Raw genomic sequence first — 24,393 nt, 5'->3', positions numbered from 1 at the left:
GATGTTTGCGCAGGAGTCTACTCCCTCCTCTGCCCACTCCCCGATACTCCCCCCCCCCGCCTTTATTCTTATTCCTGACCGTTCTGGACCAACGGCAGCCTCCGAACCCACGTGGGGTGGTGAGATGGGAAAGTTTCCAGTTACGGTTTGCATTTTATTTTCCTTGATCACTTTTTTGGCAAGGACAGAACGCCAGCGTGGGGGTTTAAATGTATTCTCCTTGACAGCGGTAGAGAAACGTCGGGCTGGAGGGCAAACTCCACTGAGACGGAGGCGGGAGGGAGCCAGAGGGCGACAGCCACCATCCCCCACATTCAGAGCGCTCCACCCCGGGACACCTCCAGGGACTACTTGCCTCGTGCGTCAGCGAGTGGCAGCGCGTCATACACATGCCCCTCTGCCTTTCCTTGCTTCACCCGCCCCTTCTTTCTCCTCCCCTCCCCAGTTCGCGCGTTCCACATCGGCAGCGAGATTCAGCCCACCACTGGTACCCAAGCACCGAAAGCTAAAAATATAGCAGGCATGTTAGCAACAGCCTTTTCATTGGCTGGCGGGTGGGCAGAGGAAGCTTCGGGTTGGGTTTTGGATATAACCGCTAAGACTGCGCCCTAGGGAGGGTGTCTTTTGAGCAGTGGTGCACGGCAAAGCTTGCTGGTATTTGTAGTCAGTAATTACTGCCTTGGAAATAGATGGGTTTACGACCCATTTCTGCTACCATGAGATCTGGATTTAATGCAACAAGTTTTACTTCATCAAACCTTAAGTTTCCTCGGGTATAAAAGTGGAGATCATGTGGAGTATTATCCTGTATGTAAAGCCTGGATCAAATAGTTTTTTTCCCCCTTCTTTCCTATACAAGGGATCGAACCCAGGGGCACATTCCTTTTTTTTTTTTTTTTTGAGCGGCATGAGGCGGGGAGGGTCTCGTTAAATTGTTGAGACTGGCTTGAACTTGTGATCCTCCAGAACCGCTGGGATTGCAGGCCTTCGCCACTGCACCCCACTCGAATAGTTTAACTTCAAACATTTTGACCAACTTGCATCCTTCCTGCCCTGCACTTACTTGGTGTGCATGCCCCAGGGGAAAACTTTTCAGGGCCTAAGGATGAAAAAGGTGAGGGTGAGTTGGAAAGAGTTGCCCCAGGGTATCTTAAGAAGGAGAACCGAGTCCTTAAAAACAAGAGATGCTGTGGCACACGCCTGTATCCCAGCAGCTCCGGAAGCTGAGGCAGGAGGATCCAGAATTCAAAGTCTGCCTCAGCAAAAGCGAAGTGCTGAGCAACTCAGTGAGACCCTGTCTCTAAAAAAAAAAAAAAAAAAAAAAAAACAAAATAGGGCTGGGGATGTGGCTCAGTGGTCCAGTACCCCTGAGTTCAATCCCCAGTACCCAAAATAAATAAATAAACAGGAGACCTCATGCTGATGGAGGGCCGACTAAGAGGGAAGGCTTTACAGTTTCTGCGTGTTAGAGCTTTTATATGAACCTGTCCTACTGTACTGGAATGCCAGCACTAAGCAACATCACTAAGACAAAACAGAGAAGAACTGGAATTCTGGGTAAAGTGTTAGCATATAAAGGAAAAGATAAAATAGAGAAAAAAGTTAATCACCCTTGTTAAGTGCTGATGTCTCCATCTAGCATGTGGTGAGATGGAAGTTTTTCTCTTCCCATCATGTGACTTCACCTTGCTTACTTGTGAGCTGAATTCCTCAAGCATTCCAGATTCTCCTCCCATTTTGAATAATTATATATCTAAAGGTACACACCATGCTTTCAAAAATGGTGAATTTTAGAAGCAAGTGTGTAGAGGGTGGGGGTAACTCTCCTGAGAATAAAGCAAGTTATGCCAGATGTTTTGGTGTCAGTGACAAGTCAGGTTGGTCATAATTGGTCCCAATTAACTCTCAGGATGATTCACTCTCTCATCCACACATGCCAGGATGTGAAATTTTGCATTGTTTCTTTGAAGTTGTCCAAGAAACTCCATGTCTCAGTTTGATTCTTTGGATCCACTGCTGTAGCTGGGCAGGAGCACACAGCCACAACAGAAACTGACTTTGGGAAGAGTGATTGGCTGATGAGGAAAATGGTTTGTCAGTTATCCACCAAGACTGTGAATTCTAGTAAACAAGGTGAGGGAACAAATTTGCCTTTGCTAAGACACTAAAATTCAGTGTTCAAATAAAGTAATATTTTAGCCTTGGTGGAAGCTACGTGGGGATAGAGTTGATAAGGAACTGAACATCTAAGAAAAGATGGAAATAATTTCAGTTTTTAAGGCAGGAAATTTCCAACCAAGGCAAAGAGTCTTTCACTTTCAGTCTTAGCTTCAAACTATAGGTATAGGTTGGGCCAGGTGCAGTGGTATGCAGCTGGAATCCCAGAAGCTTGGGAGGCTGAGGCAGGATGATCTGCTTCAAATTCAAAGCTTCCCCAATAATTTAGCTAAGGCTCTAAGCATTTATGGAAAATCTGTCTCAAAATAAAAAAGAGCGGGTGATATGGCTCAGTGTTAAGTGCCCCTGGTTCAATCCTGTGGCTCAGAGGTTAAGTGCCTCTGTGTTCAATCCCTGGTATATAAAAAAATAAAAAAGAAGGAAAAAATACAAAGATACATATCTGGGCCATGTATAGAGGCACATGCTTGTAATCCTAGAGATTCTGGAGGTTGAGGCAGAATGATCCCAAGTTTGAGGCCAACCTGAGCAATTTAGGAAGAACCTCTCTCAAAAGGATTGGGAATATGACTGAGTAGTTATATACCCCTGGGTTTAATCCCCAGCTAAGTTTAGTCCCTGGGAAGTTAATTTCAGTAATTTAGAGGCTGCTAATTGGCAAACCAAGATACAGATATGGTGGACGGATTTCTTTGGCATATATTGATATCTGAGGGTTTAAAAGTGAGTTGCCGGGCTGGGGTTGTAGCTCAGTGGTACAGCTTGTCTTGAACTGGGTTTGATCCTCAGTACCATATAAAAATAAATAAAATAAAGATATTGTGTCTATCTACAACTAAGAAAAATTTTTAAAAAGTGAGTTGCCAAAATTTAAAAATTGGGATATTGCACAAAAATACCTTGGTTGCCTCTTGTCCTAAATTCAAATTGTCTGCCAATACTAGGCATTCAAGCTGGCAGCAATTATCTGCTGCTGAATAGCAGTTGTCTCCTTTAGTCTTGGTCAACTAACTCTCTGGCTCCCTAAGGTCCTCACCACTCCCTATTGTCTTCCAGAAGCTGAGGCTGAGAGTAATATACCATTTAAAAACACAATTGGAGCTGGGTGTGGTGGTGTGCACCTGTAATCCCAGAGACTCAGGGGGTTAAGGAAGAAGGATGACAAGTTCAAAGCCAGCCACAGCAATTTATCGAGGCCCTAAGCAACATAGTGAGACACTGTCTCAAAAAATAAAAAACAAAAAGGGCTGCAGATGTGGCTCAGTGGTTAAGAATCACTGGGTTCAATCCCTGGTACCAGAAAATAAACAAAAACAAAAAATCACAGTTGGATTATTTTCTTTCTTTTTTTGGAGTACTGGGGGTCAAACCTGTTCTACCTCACCCTTTTTAAAATTTTGAGACAAGGTCTTACTAAATTGCTGAGTCTCACATAGAATTTGTGGATTTGCAGTCCTCCAGTTAGGGGGGTGGCACACTCCTATAATCCCAGCCTGTAACCGGAGCCACTCAGGAGACTGAAACAGAAGGATCACAAGTTCAAGGCCAGCCCTAAGGAACCTAGTGAGACCCTGTTTCAAAAATAAAAAAGGCTGAGCACCTCTGGGTTCAATCCCTGGTACCAAAAACAAACAAATAAACAAACAAAAAAACCAGAAACGTGATTCCCCTGCCTCAGCCTCTCAAGTTGTTAAAATTAGAATTACTGGCATGTTTCACTGCTCTTGGTTTTAGGCTATTTTTCCAACATCCTGGTGGTGCACACCTGTAATTCCAGTGACTCAAGAAGCTGAAGCATGGGGTTTAAAATTAGAGGCCAGCCTTTGAAATTTAGGAAGACCCTGTCTCAAAATTTAAAAATATAAAGGCCTGGAAGATGTGGCTTAGAGGTAAAGAGACCCTGGTTTCAATCTCCAGTACAAAATTAAAAAAACAAAAACAAGACTTTTGATTTATTATTACATACTAAAAACTATAGTTACTATAGAATCAATTACAAATTTTAATTATAATCTAAAGATGATCTGATCTTTGCCGCCCTTTTCACATACCATAAGTCTGATACTTTGTTTTTTTGGTACTAGGGATTGAATCCAGGGATGCTTAACCCCTGAGCTACATCCCCAGCCATTTTTTTGAGATAGTCTTGCTAAACTGCTGAGGCTGGCCTTGAACTTCCAGTTCTCTTGCCTTAGCCCCCAGAGGCACTGGGATTACAGGTGGGTGTCACTGCACCTGATATTTTAGGTGCAGGAACTGCATGGAGTTCCTGGAATACATAATCCTATTCAAGACTGCCTTTCCTGAAATTATTTTCCCCACACAAGTGCCCTCATTTGCCCACGCACTACCTTTGCTTGCAAGTTCCCATACTTCAAAGCTCAGTTAATTTTCTTGCCTCCAAAACTTCAGTTATTCATTCAACACTGTACACCCACCATCTGCTGGGCAGAACAAGCCTAGTAGGTGACAGTCATAATCATTAAATGCTTCCAGGAAACACACAGGGTACTATGGGGAAGAAGGGCAAGTTAAATTGGGGATTAGGAGATAACTGGGGGAATCTTTGGTCAGGTCTGAAGGATGAGGCAGTAGTTGAGCAAAACAAATGTGGGGGCAGGAGTGGGAGAGCATCACAGAAAAAACAACAGATTAAAAAGGAAAGGGGGGGAGGGGTACCCGGGTTGTGTCTCAGTGGTAGAGCGCTCAACTGGCATGTGCGTGGCCCTGGGCTTGATTTTCAGCACCACATAAAAATGAATAAAAATAAAGGTATTGTGTCCAACTACAACTGAAAAATAAATATATAAAAAAAAAAGTTAAGCGGGGGCAGAGCTGGGCTCCGTGGCATAGGCATGTAATCCTAGCGGCTCAGGAGGCTGAGGCAGGAGGATCCTGAGATCAAAGCCAGCCTCAGCAAAAGTAAGGCGGTAAGCAACTCAGTGAGACCCTGTCTCTAAATAAAATACAAAATTGGTCTGGAGATGTGGGTCAGTGGTCAAGTGCCTCCGAGTTCAATCCTGGGTACCCCATGCCCCCTGTAAAGGAAAAAGAAAAAATAAAGTAGGGACAGAAAGGAAAGCAGAAGCTGAAGAACTGAAAGGAGTCCCAGTGGCTGGAGAGTAAAGCATGGGAGTGGTAGAGAACACCTGGAAAACCTCCAGGATTACTTCCCCCCTCCCCCACCCTGCCACCCAGTACTGGGGATGGAGCCCAGGGCCTTATTATGCATGTTAGGCAAAGACTACCACTAAGCTCTTCCCTAGAAGGATCTTCAGCCTTCCTGAGGTGCCTCAAGAAGCTGAAGCAGGTGGTTTGTATATTAGAGGCCAGCCTTGGGAATTTAGGAAGACCCTGTCTCAAAATTTAAAAAAATATAAATTCCTGAGGTACCCCCCAAGCTAGGCCAACCCTTCTTTAGTGCATCCTCTGGGTTATACTGGTACTGTTTCTGTCACATTGTTCAACTCCCAAAGTAGAGACTAAATTTTGGACACTCAATACATCACAAATAATCAGTTTGGTTGACACAGATAAAAACCCGGGATCAGAAGTTTTCTTGGCTCTATTATTAAGTGGCACTCTAAACCTGGGCCAAGTTCCCGATGCCCTTTTCAAATCTATGGTGTAAGAGACCTACTTGACTGTACATATCAAACTATCTCCTTAAATAACACACTCATCAACCTTGGCAGGCAACTCAGTGAGACCCGTCTCTAAATAAAAATAAAAGGAAGGTCTTAAGATGTAGCTCAGTGGTTGAGTGCCCCCTAGTTCAATCCCTGGCACCAAAAACAAACAAACAAATAAATAAAGTAGGATAAGAAGGAAAAAATAATTTCTAAAAATGACTTAGAATGAAAGGCATGGGTGGTTCTGAATTCATCCAGTAATAAAAAGAGGACAAAATGCATTGTGAACCCCATTACCTCTAGATTGAGTCACCAGTTCATGGGGGACTACAATAAATTCCTAGAGTTAGGCTAAAGGGGGACAGTGACTGACTACCAGAAAATAAACACCGACTTTATTAACAACATGGACAGAAAGGGTTTCCAATTTCTCAGACAAAAACTAACATGAAACCAGCACCACCTGGTAAGCGTTACAAGATTAAATGCTCACATCACATTTATTGTTCTGATAGCTCACTGCCACACATTGAAGGGTCATCAGGACAACTGCCATCAGAGCTGCTGCAAGAACAAGCTTTTTACTGGGGGGTAGATTCATAGTCAGCTCCTCTGACAGCTGACTGCAAGGATATTCCTGTTCAGCTCTTGGTGTAGAGAAGACAAATCAATTTAGAGAACAGAGTCTTGCTTCTCAAATTCAAGAAAAACCATTAAATAACTGATTAGTTTTTCTTGGACTGTCTGTCAGTGCACTATGAAGAATCCTTTTCCACCCCCACCCTTGTCTGGGTGAGGGGAGGAAAGGGTGGCAAGGGGCCAACACACTAGCAGGTGGTTTTGGTGACATGCTGGGCTCTGCTCCCTTTCTGCTGGTGATAGTAGGCGTCTTTCTTGGCAGCTGCAGCAGCTTGATGGGGGAGGCAGGGGCCACCCACTGATCACCTCTTTTTAAAGCCATATTTTTTGCGTTCATAGAAGAGATCTGTCTTAGAGCTCCCCAAATTGACAATCTTTGGGCAACCATCTCTCTGGAAAACAAAATAGAGAAACTGGTAAGTCAGAATCTGAATCAAGAGGAATTGAAGATATAATTCAGTACAGAGGAATAAAAGTTAATCTTTTACCCTAGTATTTGAAGACCATAACAGGTCTGGGGCTGTGCTCAGTAGATAGAATGCTTGCTTAGCATTTGATTCTCATATCTCAGCCCCCCAAAAGAAGAAAAACAATGAAAGAATTTGCAAATGTGTACAAGCAACCCTAGCTCCTTAATTGGGAGGTTCAGATTAATTAGCACCAAAGGGAAGTGTTTCTTTTCTATCACTTGAGTTTTCAATGATCATTTTATAACTTTTAGGTTAATGGTTTAGTTAGTTATTCATCTTTCCAATTATCCTATTTAAATTTTTTTTTTTAGTTGTTGATGGACCTTTATTTTATGATTTTTTTAAAAGCAGAATTTAATTTTTTTTTAAAAGAGAGAGAGAGAATTTTTTAATATTTAGTTTTCGGTGGATACAACATCTTTGTTTTAATTTTATGTGGTGCTGAGGATCGAACCCAGCGCCTAGTGCATGCCAGGCGAGCACGCTACCGCTTGAGCCACATCCCCAGCCCCTGGACCTTTATGTGGTACTGAGATACCACGGAGCCACAATCCCAGCGCCCCCATTATCCTATTTGATCAATTAAGAATTTACAAGTTGGTGCACCTATAATCCTTGTGACTTGGGAGGCTAAGGCTGAAGGATCCAAGCCAGCCTTAACAATTTAGCAAGACCCTAAATAACTCAGTGAAACCCTGTCTCAGGGGGCTGGGGTTGTGGCTCAGTGGTAGAGTGCTCACCTTGCATGTGAGAGACCCTGGGTTCGATCCTCAGCACCACATAAAACATACAAATAAACAAAATAAAGATATTGTGTCCATGTATAACTAAAAAAAGAAAAAAAAAAAAGAAACTGTCACTAGGGATAGCTCAGTGCCAGTTATATTTACTGAATATATAGACATCCAGAAAGTCCCCCGGAGCCTGTCCCCTCTCTATTCAGTGACTGCAATTATACTTAAGAATATTTGATTCAACAGGGTGTGGCAGCACATGCCTATAATTCCAGTGACTCATAAGGCTGAGGCAGGAGGATCACAACTTTTGAGGCCAACCTTGACAACTCATCTAGAACCTATCTCAAGGGATACAGTTCAGTAGTACAGCATCCCCGGGTTCAACAGCTCAATTCTGTTGCTGGTATGACACAGTGCAGGTAGAACCTGAAACTTTTTTTGGGAGGTGGGCGGGATGGGTGGGTGACTGGGGATTAAATTTAGCAGTGCTTTACTACTACATCCCCAGCCCATTTTATTTTTATATTGAGACATGGTCTTGCTAAACTGCTAAGTTGCTGAGACTGTTCTTGATTTGCAATCCTCCTGTCTCAGCCTCCTGAATTGCTGGGATTGCAGGCATATGCCACTGCTTCTGGCCTGAAAACATATTTTTGGCAATAGGAAACTGAACCCAGAGCCTCACACAAACTAAGCAAGTGCTTTATCACTGAGCTATGTTATCAGTCCTATTTTTTTTTTTTTTAAATCTTTATTTGCCTCACACATGCCAGGAGTGCTCTACCACTGAGCCAAAGCACCGCAGTCCTTTTTGGGGTACCAAGGACTGAACTCAGGGGCACTCGACCACTGAGCTACGTTCCCAGCCCTATTTTGTATTTAGAGACAGAGTCTGAATGAATTGCTTAGAGCCTCACTTTTGCTGAGGCTGGCTTTGATCTTACAATTCTTGTGACTGAGCCTCCTAGGCTACTGGGATTACAGGCATGTGCTACCATATCCAGTCCCCCCTTTTATTTTGTGCTCAGGTTGATCTCAAATTCGGAATCTTCCGGCCTCAGGCTATTGAGTAGCAAGGATTACCTGTATACCATGTGCCTAACCAGAATCTGAACTCATATGTCCAAAGAATTTTGTTCAACTGAGGGATTAAAAACAATCACGACTAGGGCTGTAGCTCAGCGGTATAGTGCTTGCCTAGCATGTGTGAGGCACTGGGTTTGATCTTTAACACCACATAAAAATATAAAGAAAGGAAGGCATAGTGTCCATCTACAACTTAAAAACAACAAAAAAAAAACCCAATTAACTTCAGGTCAAGTGCTCTAGTTCTCCTGGATTATCCCAGAATGGAGAGGATACCACCAAAGGGAAAAACCTAAAGGCTTTAGGAGGATTTCAAAGTGTCTTGTTAATTCACTTCATTTAATCCAAACACCGCTCCCCCGATCCCCAGCACATGCTTTGTAAGTACTCTACCACTGAGCTGCACCCAAAGCTAATGCACTTCATCTGAACAAATACATGGTTTTGCAGAGGGCCTGTGCTAAAGGTGGTGTTGAGTTTGTTCTGATTTGTAATGACACGCTGCCCCCTTGGCCATTCTGAGAGCTAAAGTGGTTTCAGTGAAGCTCCCAGGAAGCCCTTTGGGGCAGGAATGACTCCATCACTTGATCTGGGATGCATGGAAGACAGCTGGAGAAGCTGTAACTGGAAAAAACCTTATCAAGGTCTGTTGATTTTAAGACACCCACGTCAAAGGAGTTGGATTCCTGTCATATTAGGCTATAGAATGAATTAATCAGATCCTTAGTCCTCCAATTTCTAACTCAGTTTCTTTCTTTTGGGGGGGCCTAATATCAACACAGAAATTTTTGTCTGAGAACATACAAAGCCAACATTGCATGACTTTCCAGAAAACATGTACTCTGTATTATATGGAGTGCTCCCACCTGTGGTGCCTGGTATATAAGGGAACTAGCCCCACCAATGGCTCACTAGTTGAGCTCTATGTATTTAATCTTTTTTTTTTTTTGGGGGGGTGGAGTACTGGGGATTGAACCCAGGGGATTTTAACCCCCAAGCCATATCCCCAACGTTTTAAATTTTAATTTTTTGGTACCAGGGATTGAACACAGAGGCATTCAACCCCTGAGCCAGAACTCCAGCCCTTTTATGTTTCTTATTTAGAGACAGGGTCTGAGTTGTTGGTGCCTCACTTTTGCTAAAGCTGGCTTTGAACTCACAATCCTCCTGACTCAGCCTCCTGAGTTGCTGGGATTAGTGTACCACCTTGCTTGGCGCATTATGGAGTCTCACTAAGTTGCTTAGGCCCTTGTTAAATTACTAAGGCTGGCTCTGAACCTTCGATCCTCCCGCCTCTACCTCCTGGGTTGCTGGGATTACAGGTGTGTGACACCACACCTGGCTTTAATCTGTGTTTAAAATTCTTTTTTAACAAAGGAAGAATCAAAACAGATGTTGTCCCAGGCACTTGGGAGGCTGAGGCAGGAGGATTGTAAGTTCAAAGCCAGTATCAGCATTTAGCGAGACCCTAAGCAACTCAGTGAGATCCTGTTAAAGAAATATAAAAAAGGGCTGGGGTTGTGGCTCAGTATGAGGCACTGGGTTGATCCTCAGCACCACATAAAAATAAATTAATAAAATAAAGGTATTATGTCCATCTAAGAAAAAAAAAAATAGATGACTGGGTCGCATGCCTGTAATCCCAGCAGCGAAGATCACAAGTTCAAAGCCAGCTTCATCATCAACTTAGGTCCTAAGGAAATTAAAGAGACCCTGTCTCAAAAATAAAAAGGGTGAATGTTTGATATCAAATGGGGGCAGTGCTCTACTTTCTTTTAAAGGTGCTGTGAAATTTTGTGGTACGAGGATAACCTAGATTTGTGCACTGTGGTAGTCCTTTCTTTTAGATTCATATTCCTCAAGTATAGAACTAGGGACTAGACCAGGTCAATGTTAAGAAACTGAAGAGAGCCTTAGAGATTCCTGGGAGGGACCAGATGATGAGAGGATATATCCTCCAGTCTGCACAGCTGCATCCCACTTGGTGAAGGCAGCAGGCCCTGGAGCTAGGCCACCTGACTTTTGATAAGTTATTTAACCTTCTTGAGTCTCAGTTTAGTCACACACAAGTATAATGGTAGAACCTACCTCAGAGAATTAAATGGATTCGATGGTTCAAAAAATGTTTACAACAATACCTGGCATACTTCATTCCTTAATAAGTTATAAGAAATTGCCAAAACAAAAATCAGCAATTTCATAATGGTTCAACCTAACCCTATCCTCCCACTAGTTTTGTGTAAAAATCTTTTTTTTGTTGTTGGTACTGTGATGGTACTGATTCTGAACCCAGGGATGCTTTACCACCGAACTGAGTATCCAGCCATTTTTATTTTCTTTTTGTAATTTTGAGACAAGGTCTCACTAAATTGCTTAGGACCTCACTAAGTTGCTGGCATTATAGGTGTGTGTCTCCACCCTAGCAAAAATAACCCTGAAATAGCAATAAAAACCCAGGACTTGACTGGGAATAGAGCTCAGGGGAGCTCAGGGGTACAGTGCTCCTGGGTTCAATCCAGAGCATCACCAAAATAAATAAATAAATGGCAAGAGTTAAGGGGATTAATTTGCTGAAATGTAATAAATTACAAATTAGTCCTTGGGTGACAATGTCTACAGATTTCATCCCTGGACTCCTGGTTATTTTTGGGCACTGAAAAATTATAATGAGGACACCCAGCTTATCTTACCAGCCTTTATAAATTATGAAAGCTGCAGGAAGCGGGTAACAATAGTGATGGTGGCTTTTGTTGTAGGAAGATTTCTGCATAGGAAAAAGTCTTGGGTACTTAATCTACATGATGATCTGTAAGAATGAGAGACTGGATCATGTCACCGGACTGCTTTGTGTTCCTTGGAAACTAGTGCTGAGTAAATGTGAGCTAAATGCTATCTCAAATATCCTCAGGTCATTCCTGTATAATGTGAAGTAGAGGAAGTGATGTCTAGAATAATTCTTAGAGACCAATGAGGCATAAGGATCCAAAGGTATCAGGTCACACACCACATGCAGAAGAGTCAGACAGCAATTAACATTTATTAAACATTCTCTGGTTGCAAACTTAAGCCAGATAAAAACTCTATCTATAACCACACAAGTTTAAGAAAGTGTCACTAAATGGAGTTTATGCTGGGTGTGGAAGATTGCCAAGAGGAAAGCCAGACTCAGCAACTTAGCAAAGACCTAAAGCAACTTAGTGAGACCCTGTTTCAAATTAAAAAAATAAAGCAAAATGGACTGGGGATGTGGTTCAGTAGTTTTGTACCTTCTCTTCACCACTTATTGACTGTAAGTAATTACATCTGCTGTGTACCAAACAACCTGTAGGGGGACTAGGGGTAATGTATAGGGACAGCACCAAAAATGTGCACCATTTTTGCATTACAAGTCAAACCTGTACCAAGGCCTGAAAAAAGGAGGCACACACAAGATCCAAGGTACTGCCCATAATGGAGTATAATCTAGTTGGTGGAACTGATCCACCATTGTTGGAAGCCAAGTATAATGATAGTCAAAGGTAAATGTAAACCAATTTAGGAGAGGAAAATATTAAAATCACCAACTGAAATTACGTTTTTGTTACTTAATCTATGACATTTTATATTTCCTAAATAATAGATTAAATGGTGTAAGAAATAGTTCTTTCTGGCCCAGTATCTTGCACTTCCTAGCAGTAGGCAGGATTCAAACACATACACAACTGAGGTTGTTGGGTTGTTTCTCCTCAACATGGGCACAATACCTGAATGGACAACATAGTATGATGGGAACACCACAAGGTTTTGTCACAGCCTAATTTTGTCATTTATTAGTAGGAGAGAGATGTAAAGATGGGATAATACTAACCATCCTTATTTAACAAAGTTATTTTGAGGAATATGGAGATAAAAGATACAAACTACCTCATCTTTGCTCACAGAAATATGAAGAGTTAACATATTTTAACTTATCCTAGATTAGTAGGTCCTAGATCAGTAACAGTGTACTATTAGCCTAGTAAGATTATATCATACTTCCTTACATTTTCTTGTAAAAAGAAAGCAAGCTGGGGGCTTGCAGCTATGGCTCAGTGGTAGAGTGCTTCCTAGCATGTATGAGGCACTGAGGATCAGAATCCGCAGCACCACATAAAAATAAATAAAGAAAGAAAGAAAGATTGTGTCTGTCTACAAATCACACACTCACACACACGAAGAAAAAAGCAAGCTGATCTGTGGTTCCACCACTCCTCACCTAGAACCTGGCTGCCAGTACTAAAGAACAAGGGTAAAACTTGACTTTGGGCAGTGATCTACAGGTGCTGTTTTTTGGTCTCTGTCTCAGGGAGCTGAATGAAATAATTAAGAATTAGGCACTGGCACCATATAATATTAAGGGACAAAAATTTACAAGACCAACAATCACTTCTGCAGTATTAAATAAAGGTGTTCTAGATTAGTGTGGTGGTAGAGCAATACTTCCAGAGATTCAGGAGGCTCTCAAACACAAATTTGAGGCCAGCCTGGGCAACTTAATGAGACCCTGACTCAAAATAAAAAGTAAAAAGGATTAGGGATGTAGCTCAGTGTTAGAATGTCCCTGGTGGGTTCAAACCCCAGTACCACTTAAAAAAAAAAAAAAAATACCATGCACTGTGTGTTAGAACTTACAAATTCAGGATGTTGTTTCTGAATAAGAACAATCATAGAGAGACATCAAAGCAATAGAGAGGGCGCTCCAAACAGCTGGTGTTGACAAAGATTTGCTTGTCTTGCATTTTTGCCCTTGATTCAAAATAACAGCCTTTTATTGACTACACCCAGCTTGGCCCAAAGAACTTGAAGAAATTATAACTTAGGTGATTTGCTGAACACAGTAATTTCTACAGACAGGAGGAAATTGCCATGGATGGCAAAATGTTACAAAATAATGGGAGGAAAGGTCAGATGGAAAGCTTTGTATTCACTCACATCCTTCTCCTGGATGGTGCATTCTTTACAATAATAGGCATCAGAGACTCCTGGGCCTCCACAGATCACACAGCGCCCCTGGTAAGAACCATAGTTACATTCATCACATATTCGCACCAGAGTGCAGGGGCGCACATAGGAGTCACAGATCACACATTTGCCGTCACCTGTAAGGAAAAAAGAATGTGTCATGTTCACTAGTAAGTATGGGTTGTGAACCCAGGGGCACTCTGCCACTTAGGTACATCCCCGGTCCTAATTTATTTTTAGGAGGGGGGAACTGGGGATTGAACCCAGGGATATATATTATTATCCCTAGTCCTTTTTGAGACAAGGTTTCTCTCTAAGTCCAGGCTGGACTCAAACTTGCCATTCTCCTGCCTCAGCCTCCCAAGTAATTGAGATAACTGGTGTGTGCCACCACTGCCCAGGATACAGTCTTCTTTACAGTGACTTCAGGGCCCTCCTCTACTTTTGCATGGCAAAACTTGGCTTATCCAAGTTTTTTTCTATATCCCCTGGACACAAAGGAAAAAAATAACCAGTTAACATATATAAAGGTCTTGGAATTGCACTTAGGAGATTGTAATCATTGATAATTGCTGGTAAAAACCTGTGTGTGCATATGGGCTAGAAAGGATAATGGTAGTCTGCCCATTCTTCCTGATCAAACGCGATTTTAAAGCTTAACTACAGTGTTTAAAATGTGCACGTCAGAGTGGGGCGACAGAAGGCGGCTTTAGTGCAGCCCCACACACGTGTTTCCATCCTCCTCCCGGGCACATCTACTCCAAGCTTTCTTTGTGGCACCTCTGGAAATGCCCGTATGTTGGCTCCACAGAAACTGAGTGGGAGGAATGGGGTGTTGAGGGTGTGTTCCACTCACATTTTTCACACAGTCTCCCGATGGCTGTAAGACCAAAGAAGGGACAAGGTACAATTAGTATTAAAGTTTTGACAAAGCGGGGAAGCACATCCTCGAGATCGAGGTAGGCGCAAAGGCGGCAGTGAGACTCATGGGAAGGGCATCTTATTCTCGTGAATCTCAATCTGAGCCAAACCCACGGCCAAAGCAACCTCCCGAAGCCCCTCCCAGGCCCCGGGTAATCTGCGGCAGTTTCTTCAGACTTGCGGCGGAGGCCCTGGCCGTCAGCCCCTTTTACCACAAACCCGCGCGCTCCTACAATACCCAGCGACCAAGAGGCGCGAAACGTGGCGACTCCAAGAAAAGACCCTAAAGAGGAATCAAGAATCCCTAGACTCGAAGCGCCTAATATCACCCCATCCACACAAGTCGTGGGCAAGGCCCGCCTCACCAACACCCGCTTGTTTGCGGCAGAAGATCAAATCCGGATGATGTTTGGCCATAACTCCTTCCTAGCAAACTACCGGAAGCCTCGGGAACTTCCGTCCAACCTCTAACCCCCAGGGTTCCTGCCTCCACGTCGCGGTGATTGGTCTTCGAGGCTTCTATCAGCGTTTACGCTCTGATCCAAATCGCGCTAGCTGTCGCGCGATTTTCTTTCATCTGATGGTAGCTAGGTCTCCGCAGATGCGTAGAACTCTTAAAAAACAACCACAACAAAATACTCCCCGGATTTGGAAGGTATAGATAACCGAAATTTACTTTCGGATAAGACATCTTTGCAGCACTGACATCTTTGCTTCTGTTTTTTCTTTAAACTGGGCATTGAACCCAGGCCTTGTCGCATGCTTGGGCTAGTGTTTTTATTCAGCTTTTTTTTCCCTCTCACGCGTTGGTTCCTAACACGTGAGCTCCTCCTACTGCCTTCTCAGGGCAATGGAGCCGGTATGGAGGCCTCGCCTTCCCCGTGACGTAGCGCTCTCGAAGCCACGCCCCCAGCACGGCTTTAAATAAGCTGTGTGGCACGTCACTTTTACGCGACCTCATCTTTGTCAGTGCACAAAATGGCGCCTTACAGCCTACTGGTGACCCGGCTGCAGGTGAGCGAGCTCGGGCTCTCTGGGTTCACGGGGGCGGGGTGCCTCCTCCTGTGCCTGTGGCGATGGGCGAGGCAAGGCAAGGCGGGCCGGACCTGGGGCCGACTTCCCTTGTACCTGTCGCTGTTGTGGGCCCAGAGCCGTGCCCGCTTCTCGTTGCCCTAGGTCAAGGCGTCCCCGGCACCGTCAGCTCCCTGGCCATGTCCCCGCCCCGGGGAAAATGTGGCTATAAGCTGTGATGGCCTGATGAAGAGTGGAGGCACCTCTTTTTCCTTTCTGAGGACCGCACTTCCCTCTCCCTTAGGGTGTCTTTCTGTTCCTCAAGGTGAGGACAAGGTGACTGGGGGGCGCGGTGGTTGTTGAGCCCTGTAGGCCAAGTGCCTGAAGCCTTCATCTCTCAGCAACAGATGCTTGCAAGCCAGGGGCATCCACAATTGCCATCTGGCCTGGAGGCAGGAGAAGCTAGTTCTTTATATTGTCTTTTGAGGACCTTGCGGGAACACGGAGTCACGAATGGGAGAGTGTTCTTCAGGGACCCTGACGTAGTAAATAGTAATGTTTCTCACCGTTGTACCAGATTCCAAAACTGTTTTTAATACCTACTGATATCATTTGATTCATATAATCGTCTGGTGAGATAGATGTGAGCTGATTTTTCCCATTGATAGGTGATAAAACTACAAGAAAGTTGGTGAAAGTTCTGGCTCTCAAAGACTGTCACCCTTATTTTGTGGCCTGAGCATTGACCCTCCTGCCCCTCTGTTCTCCTTCTTTGTGTCAGTCTGCCCTCAGAATTTTATGAGCCAGGGTGGGGTCATTTATATTTGTAAGAGTACAGAATGGACTATTTTGAGCTCACAATTAGTTACTTTTCAAGTACTAGGTGGGAGAGTAAGGAGACTTAGCAGTTTGACCTTGACTCTCCTGTTATGAGCCATATAGAAAGTTGACTGTAACTGTCAGATGGGTTTTTTTACAACTCCCGGAAGGTGTTATATTCAAAACTTCAATGTCAAATGTGTGTTTTCTTAATAAAAATAAAAAGTTACCAGTAGACATTCCTTGTTAACCTCTTAAGATTAATTTTGAATTTTCTTTGGATCAAGTGGCATAGCTTTGAGTATAGAATTAATAGTTATGTGCTATACCCTCAGAAGAAGCATTGTTATTTGAAGTGATTTTTCATATTATTTAAATTTAAGCCAAAAAGTAAAATAATTTATCTGAAAATATTTCTGGTCTCAATTCTGAGCAAAGGTAAAAGATTTGCACTTAATTATCTCTTTAGGGTTTTTTGATTCTGTAAGCTAATGATGTGAAAATATTTGTTTTTTCCTGATTCTGCTGTCATGTGATTTAATGAAATTAGGCAAAATTATGTGACAGGTAAATAACTTATTGAGCTTGGAAGAAAGACATAATGTCAACATTTTGAACTGAAAAGGATATTGGAAAGTATGAATATTAGGGTGGTATGGAAAGAGATCTGGACTGTACTTCATGCTTTTGATCCTTGACCTTCAGCATGTAACTTCCTTTTTTTGGACACAGTATCTTTATTTTTTTTATGTGGTTCTGGGAATTGAACCCAGTGCCTCACACGTGCAAGGCAAGTGCTCTACCACTGAGCCACAACCCCAGCCAGCATGTAACTTCCTGAGTCCATTATCAGCTGAGGATAATATTTAAACAGATGATAACTGTGTACTTGCATTGCCACAAAATGATGAATAAGTGGAATGTATTTACAATCATGTAGTTCATCCTGTTTTACAGAAGGAGAATCCAAGACTTTGAGAGCCTGGGTGATTTCCAGTAGCAGAGTCAGGATTAAAATCCAGGTCTCAGGCTTTGGTTGTGGCTCAGAGGTAGAGCGCTTGTCTAGCATGTGTGAGGCACTGGGTTTGATTCCATCCTCAGCACCACATAAAAATAAAATATATTGTGTCCACCTACAACTAAAAAATAAATATTAAAAAAAAATCTAGGTCTCCTTGTATGTTCATTCAGCGGAGATGGATGAACAGCATTATGCTCTTTGCATTATACCACACTTCGACCCAGTAGAAACATAATGACAGCTAGTACTTGTCTATTGAAAATCTCTTACATTTACCTCTTTGTTTAGATACTCAGAAATATTTCAGATATTTGAGAAGTGGTAATTATCACCTTAGTAGTCTTTTCTGCAGAACTCAATGATGGAGTCATTTTATTCCCATTTTTCCACATATTTCCTGAGCACCCACTGCTTGCCCTGGAAACACTGGTAAGCAAAGACAATCCCTGATCTCATGCAAGTGTCTACTATATTCTAATGTATCATACTGCAGAGGGTCTCAGAAGTCTTTCTTAGCCAAAATATTTTTCTTTTGCTTTTGGCTGGACCAAAGGTGATGATAGATGGTAGAATGATGGCTCTTACTGCTACCACTATGAGTAGCTAACATCTACATTACTGAGTGCCAGTAATAGCGCATGACTCTGGGATAATGCATACTATTATCCCTGCTTTATGGATGAAAAAGAATTAGTGAAGAGACAATAGAATGGTTAATGGTATGGATTCTGGCATCAGACCTGCCAAAGTTTGAATCCTGGCTTTAATACTGAGTAACTGTGATTTAGAGCAAGGTACTTAACCTCTCTGAGCCTGTTTGCTCATCTGTAAGACATCATAATAATAGTACCTCTGTTTTAGTCACGTAATAGTTGCAGAGTATTTAGAACCTTGCCTAGCACCTTTTAAGTGTGATATACTTATTAAATTAGATAAATTTGCATAGGGCCATATCACTGGTACTGGCAGATGTGATTTGGATCTGCCGTTGCTGATTTGAAAGCCTAAGGGCCAGCAGCTGAAACTTCCTTTGGCATCAAGACTCAGCCTTGGACCAAGGCATTATTGATTATTATTATCATAAACTTGAGACTAGTGCTAAATTGTACATACACTGTTGTTCGACAGTACCTGTTACCAGGTAGAACGATTAGAAACTGGGGAAAATGCAAAGTGTGATTCTTTGAAAAGTCATGTTTATTTCTGGTTTTCAGTATTTATTTTTTATGCATATCACATGGATAAGAGGGGTTGGGCACTTCAACTTTTTTTTTTTTTTTTTTTGTACCAGGGATTAAACCCAGGGTGCTTCACCCCTGAGCCACATCTCCAGACCTTTTTTTATATTTTATGTAGAGACAGGATCTTGCTGAGTTGCTGAGGCTTGCTTTGAATTCTAAATCCTCTTGCTTCAGCCTCCCCATCCACTGGGATTGCAGGTTTGGGCCACTGCTTGGTGGGGTTGGGTACTTCAGATAATTTCTCAGGTCTTTGGTTTTGCCTTGAGGTAGTGGAGTTTGGGTTCTCATGACCTTGGGAAGGTCATGTAGCTTCTTGCATGTAAATCTAGGATAAATAATTCATGACAAAGAAGTCTGACTTCTTTGGCAGAAGTTTTCTATGAAGAGCTGCGCTTTTTTTTTTTTTTTTTTTAGTGATCTTGCTTTGAATTTTAAATAGGTTATTCTGGTTGTATGTTCACTTGGATGCCTTCCTGGGATCAAATATTGATTTGAATTGAGTAAATGAATGAATGAATTAGTAAACAAACCTATAGTCTCAAACCTGGGTAAAAGGAATGACTACATCCTGGGACTAGGGCAGCACACCATTGCCTTGGAACAAATTGCTCCTAAATGCCTAGAACTGCCCTATACCATTGGAATGCAGGGATCAAAGAGGGGGAATAATTTGGGCAAGGTGACACATGCCTATAGCCCAAATTACTCCAGAGGTTGAGGGGAGACAGAAAATAACCAAGTTAAAAAAAAAAAAAAAAAAACAAGAAAATTGTTGCTACAGAATGCTATGGGGAAGATAAAATAGAGCCTGGTGCTATGATGCACGCCTGAAATCCCAGTGACTCAAGAGGCTCAGGCAGGAGGATTACAAGTTCCAGGCCAACCTGAACAACTTTTTGAGACCCATTTTCAAATAGTAAGGACTGGGTTTACTCCTCAGTACCAAATGGGGTAGGGGGTAGGGCATTAAGGAAGAGCCAGGCTCAATGGTGCACTCCTATAATCCAGGTATTAGGGAGGCTGAGGCAGGAGAATTGCAAGTTTGTGGCCATCATGGAAAACTTGGTGAGACTCTGTCTTGAAAATAAAAAGGTCAGGGATGTGGCCCAGTGGTAGAGCGTTAGCTTGGCATGCGCTGAGACTGGGTTCAATCCCCAGTACTATATAAAAAGAAAAACAACAACTAGCCAGTTGGCCAGTTGTTAGAGTAGATGCCAGAGGAAACAGGGCAGTGCCAGTAAAGGTGACATTTGAACTGAGGTTTACATGGTAAGAAGGCAGCCATTCAGCATTTTAGGAGAAGAAGTTTCAATTAAAAGGAGCAGTATATACAAAGTACCTGAGATAGGTGAACACACAACCAGAATAACTCGGTGTGTTAAGAATAAGGCAAATCAGTGTGGTTGAGGTGACTTTAGGAATGGGAGGATCTGAGCAAGTAGTTAGGCTCATGCAGGTTTCCATATGGAAATTGGGTTTTGCTTCAAATGTAGTGAAAATCCACAGGAAAGTTTTAAGGTAGGGAGTAACATGATCTGATTTATGCTTGAGAAAAATCATTCATGCTGCTATATGGATGATGGACCATAGAGGGTTAAGAGAGGAAGCAGGCACAGTGATATGCCTATAATTCCAACAATTTGGAAGGTTGAGACAGGAGGATTACAAGTTTGAGGCCAACCTCAGTAATTTAGGGAGGACCTTTGCAACTTAATGAGACCTAGTCTCAAAAAGGACTACAGATAAGCTCAGTTGTAAAGCACCCCTGGGTTAAAATCAGTACCCAAAAAAAAAAAAAAAAAAAAAAAAGGGCAGGGCTGTTGCACACCTGTATTCCTAGTGACTTGGGAGACTGAGGAAGGAGGATCATAAGTTAGTTCAAGGCTAGCCTGGGGAATTTAAGAAGACCCTGTCTCAAAAGAAAAAGTGTTGGGCGCGGTGGGGCATACCTTTAATCTCAGCAGCTCAGCAACCTGAAGCAGGAAGATTTCAAGTTTGAGGCCAGCCTCAGCAATTTAGCAAGGCCCTAAACAACTTAGTAAGATTCTGTCTCAAAATAAAAATAAATAAAAAAGGCCTATGGATGTGGCTTAGCGATAAGGTGCCCCTGGGTTCAATCTCCAGTGTTCCCTCTCCTCCCCCGAAAAGGGCTAGGGATATAACTCAGTGGTAAAGTATTCCTTGGTTCAACAAACAAGTTGTTTAGGAAAAGCTTTTTGGTACTGCTCTAAGATAGAGTTGGGAAACAAAGTAGAAATGAATCGGCTGGGTTTTTTGGGGGTGGGGGTCGGGGGGCGTTCTGGAAATTTAACTCAAAGGCACTTTACCACTGAGCTGCATTCCCAGCCTTTTTTCACTTTTTTTTTTTTTTTTTTTAATTTTGAGACAAGGCCTTGCTAAATTGCTGAGGCTGGCCTCAAACTTGCCATACTCCTGACAGCCTCATAAATCCTTGGGATTATAGGCGTGCACTTATTACCATTATTTACAAGCATTCATTGTTTTGTGACTGCATCGACTGAGGGAGCTACAGAGCTGGCTTAGTCTCTCCCTGCATGTGAGACTCCTATGCCAGTGAAGGAGAATCATTTAAATAACTGAAGCCAGGAGGAGGTGGGCACATGTGCTGGGGGCGCCTGAATACAGACTCAGCTCTGTCTGGCACATGGATGGTGGTGGTTGATGTTTATTCTGCCTGCTGCTTTGGTTGGTGTATGAATTGCTGTTCCAGGCCCTGGGGAAACGGGAACCACATTAGCTGCCCCATATTGAGTTCAGGCCCTTTCACCAGTCACAGAACTAGGTCTTGTTTTACAAGTGTTGCATCCTTTATCCTTCACAACAACCTTATGAAAACAGACTTGTTTTCATAATGATGAAACCAAGGCCCATAGAGGTTAAAGAGCTCATCTGAGGTCACAGTGTACAGCAGAGTCAGATTTTGAATGCAGATGTGCTGGACTGCAAAGTCCAGACTTTTTACCACTCAGCCAAACTGTTTCCCCAGAGCATTCCCTTTGGGGGAAGGAGTAAAAGCCAGATCTCTGTAGAGCAGGCTCAGTATAAGGGACACAGTTCAGTTGGCCCTGGATCCATTTGGGTGTGTATCTTTGGGGGATGTGGTTGCCTCCTGCCCCAAATACCAGTAAGGCAGAGTTCAGGTCCCACAGAGGCAGCTTTATTCCTTGATCAAACTCACAGACTGCCTGTGGAACTCACAGAGGATGCCCTTCTCAAGGGTATTGGTACTGAGCTGCTGCCTGCCCTTTGTAGCATAGCACAGTTCAGGATTTGTATGCAGTTCACTATGTGCTGGCTGTAGTCTCCGCTGCTGAAGCCAGCAGCAAAAGAGAATTAGGCAGATGAGTGAATCTATCATCCTGTTCCTTTAAGGAACCCCCTACCATCTTTGACACCCATTTAGAGGGTATGACTTGGGGGGAGACGTGGCTCTTTGTCCCCTTGCCAAACCTCTGAAGAGGACAGTACCACTTTTGTTCCTGCCAGTTGCATAGCAACCAAGCTAGCTGATTGCCTGCTGGTGGGAGGGAATTGTTTAGCTTGGAATTCTTAGAAGAGGTGCCAGGCATTGCCTACTGGGGATGGGAGGAAATTGTGAGAAGCTTGCAGCCATGTGGGAAGATGCCACTCCTCAGAAGGGTATTGATTGACATTCATTCTTGTGGAGCCCACCTGAGGCTTCCCTGCCAGGAAAGACTGGGCTGTTAGGCTGCTGAGAGTCATAGTTAGAAGAATCAGGGGTCTGACATCTTTTGAGTCCCTGAAGTCATCTTGGTGAAGTGGGCTGCCTCATAGGGTAGAAAGTTCCCCACCATTAAAGATGGTACAGAGGTTGGTACAGAAGGTTGGTATTGAATGGTGGACAGTTCCTTTTCAATTCCAAGATGTGCCGGGTTGGCACTTGGTATCTGTTCTGGGGCTATGATTTGGGGTGGGAAGGGAGAAGTGAAGGCATAGTGGGAAAAAAGCCTGTAAGCCTTTCTCCAGTGCACAGGCAGGCAGTATGTTCATAAGCAGCAGCTCATTCTCCCAGGACGGGTGGGTAACAGCAGCTCACATTTAGCCATGCCTGTCAGGAGCCCAGCTTCCAAGCTCTATGCTTTTTGCATGTTTTTTCCTTACATACACAATGCAGTGTGTTCATAAATGTCCTCTTCCTTCTCTTCATCCCAGTTCCCAGAGGCAACCACTGATCATCCTAGACTTTTTTCTCTGTAGTTACAAGCCATATGTTTCTTTTTTTTTTTTTTTTTTGAGAATTTTAATATTCATTTTTTAGTTTTCGGTGGACACAACATCTTTGTTTGTATGTGGTGCTGAGGATCGATCCCAGGCCGCACGCATGCCAGGCGAGCGCGCTACCACTTGAGCCACATCCCCAGCCCAAGCCATATGTTTCTAATCCTCACAAAGTCTCTGCCATTTTGCTTCCATGTCACAGAAGAGGAAATTGAAATTTAGATCAAGAATCTTGTCTGAAGTCTCACAGCTAGGGGAACTGAGATTCTAGGGAGACCCTTCAGATCTAGAACATGTGCCATTTTTTTCTTTTTTAATTTATTTTTTAGTTGTAGTTGGACACAGTACCTTTATTTTATTCATTTATTTTTATGTGGTGCTGAGGATCGAACCCAGGGTCCAGCACGTACGAGGTGAGCACTCTACCGCTGAGCCACAACCCCAGCCCCAGAACATGTGCCATTTCTGTAAGTTGTCACTTGTTTTGAAGCATTTCACAATGTACTCTGACAGGTGCTTGGTGATTTCTCAGTATCTACTGAAGCAGTTGTCTCAAGAGACCTGGCCTCCTCTAGGAGCCCAGCCTATTTTGGCAGCTCAGCCATCTTTCGCTCCTTAGCTTGCTGTATATGCTGGTGTCCACATGGCTCCCTAACAGGCATTGCTGGCCTAAGCCAGTCATGACAGAATAGACAGAATTCTGCCATCAAGCCAGGTGTAGGTGCACTACGCATTAGTAGTTGGTGCCACTTGGAGTCACTGAATGTTAAGTGCTCCCTGGGTACCTGGCACCAGGGAGTCTAGTTGAGGGGACAGGGTGAGGGGTGTCCCTGGATGGGCTTTAGGTAGTCTATAAAACTGGGTGTTTTATGTGTAAATTTTTCTTCATGTCCTACTATTTATAATGAAGGAAAGAACCCATAGTGTTATTTTTAAAAAGTATCTGCTTGTAGCATTTTACATAATAATTGCTCTTCTTTGGGAGCCCATTCCTATTGTTATTTCATACTTCATAGTAACACTCAGAATAAAATTTATGTCATTTCATTCCTCATAAAATACTACAGAGATTACTCCCTTTTTCTTTCTTTTTTTTTAAAAAAATAGTTATTTTTTAGTTGTATTTGGACATAGTACCTTTATTCTATTTATTTATTTTTATGTGGTGCCGATGATCCAACCGAGGGCCTCGCATGTGCTAGGAGAGCACTCTACTGCTGAGCCACAACCCCAGCCCCTTTTTCTTTAATTTATTTATTTATTATGTGGTGTTGAGGATCAAACCCAGTGCTTCACTGTGTGAGGCAAGTGTGCTTTCACTGAATTACAGCTACAGCCCTCCTTTTTTCTAAATGAGAAACTTAGTTAAAACCTGCTGGAGGTCACATAGCTAGTGAA

General features: G+C 43.0%; 2 protein-coding genes across 2 annotated transcripts in view; one reads left to right on the top strand and one right to left on the bottom strand.

Moving 5' to 3' along the window:
* Positions 1 to 6,183: 6,183 nt before the first annotated feature.
* On the bottom strand, positions 6,184 to 15,383 carry Phf5a (PHD finger protein 5A). The gene is made up of 4 exons (XM_005322207.5): positions 15,009 to 15,383; positions 14,579 to 14,602; positions 13,693 to 13,859; positions 6,184 to 6,841 (listed from the first exon to the last, which is right to left on the bottom strand). The coding sequence occupies exons 1-4, from the start codon at positions 15,058 to 15,060 to the stop codon at positions 6,752 to 6,754; spliced, it is 333 nt and encodes a 110-aa protein (XP_005322264.1). The 5' UTR covers positions 15,061 to 15,383; the 3' UTR covers positions 6,184 to 6,751.
* Positions 15,384 to 15,479: 96 nt separating this feature from the next.
* The window catches only part of Aco2 (aconitase 2), a 45,027-nt gene continuing 36,113 nt past the window's right edge, over positions 15,480 to 24,393 (top strand). Inside the window, exon 1 of the mRNA XM_005322206.5 lies at positions 15,480 to 15,657. Coding sequence (XP_005322263.1) covers positions 15,622 to 15,657 — 36 coding nt within the window. The 5' untranslated portion in view covers positions 15,480 to 15,621. The remainder of the gene's footprint in view (positions 15,658 to 24,393) is intronic.

Source organism: Ictidomys tridecemlineatus, chromosome 6 (genome assembly GCF_052094955.1).
Source record: "Ictidomys tridecemlineatus isolate mIctTri1 chromosome 6, mIctTri1.hap1, whole genome shotgun sequence".
NCBI classification, from domain to species: Eukaryota; Metazoa; Chordata; class Mammalia; order Rodentia; family Sciuridae; genus Ictidomys; species Ictidomys tridecemlineatus.
The sequence above is the reverse complement of the archived record's forward strand: the minus strand, read 5'-3'. Positions and strand labels throughout refer to the sequence as shown.

What these genes read in the sequence shown, in the direction of transcription:
- Phf5a (XM_005322207.5), bottom strand. Translation starts at nt 15,060, where the DNA reads ATGGCCAAACATCATCCGGATTTGATCTTCTGCCGCAAACAAGCGGGT. An exon ending in CCGCAAACAAGCGGGTGTTG is followed by an intron (nt 14,603 to 15,008) that starts GTGAGGCGGGCC and finishes TTGGTCTTACAG; the next exon opens with CCATCGGGAGACTGTGTGAA. An exon ending in GCACCATCCAGGAGAAGGAT is followed by an intron (nt 6,842 to 13,692) that starts GTGAGTGAATAC and finishes TTTGTTTTCCAG; the next exon opens with AGAGATGGTTGCCCAAAGAT.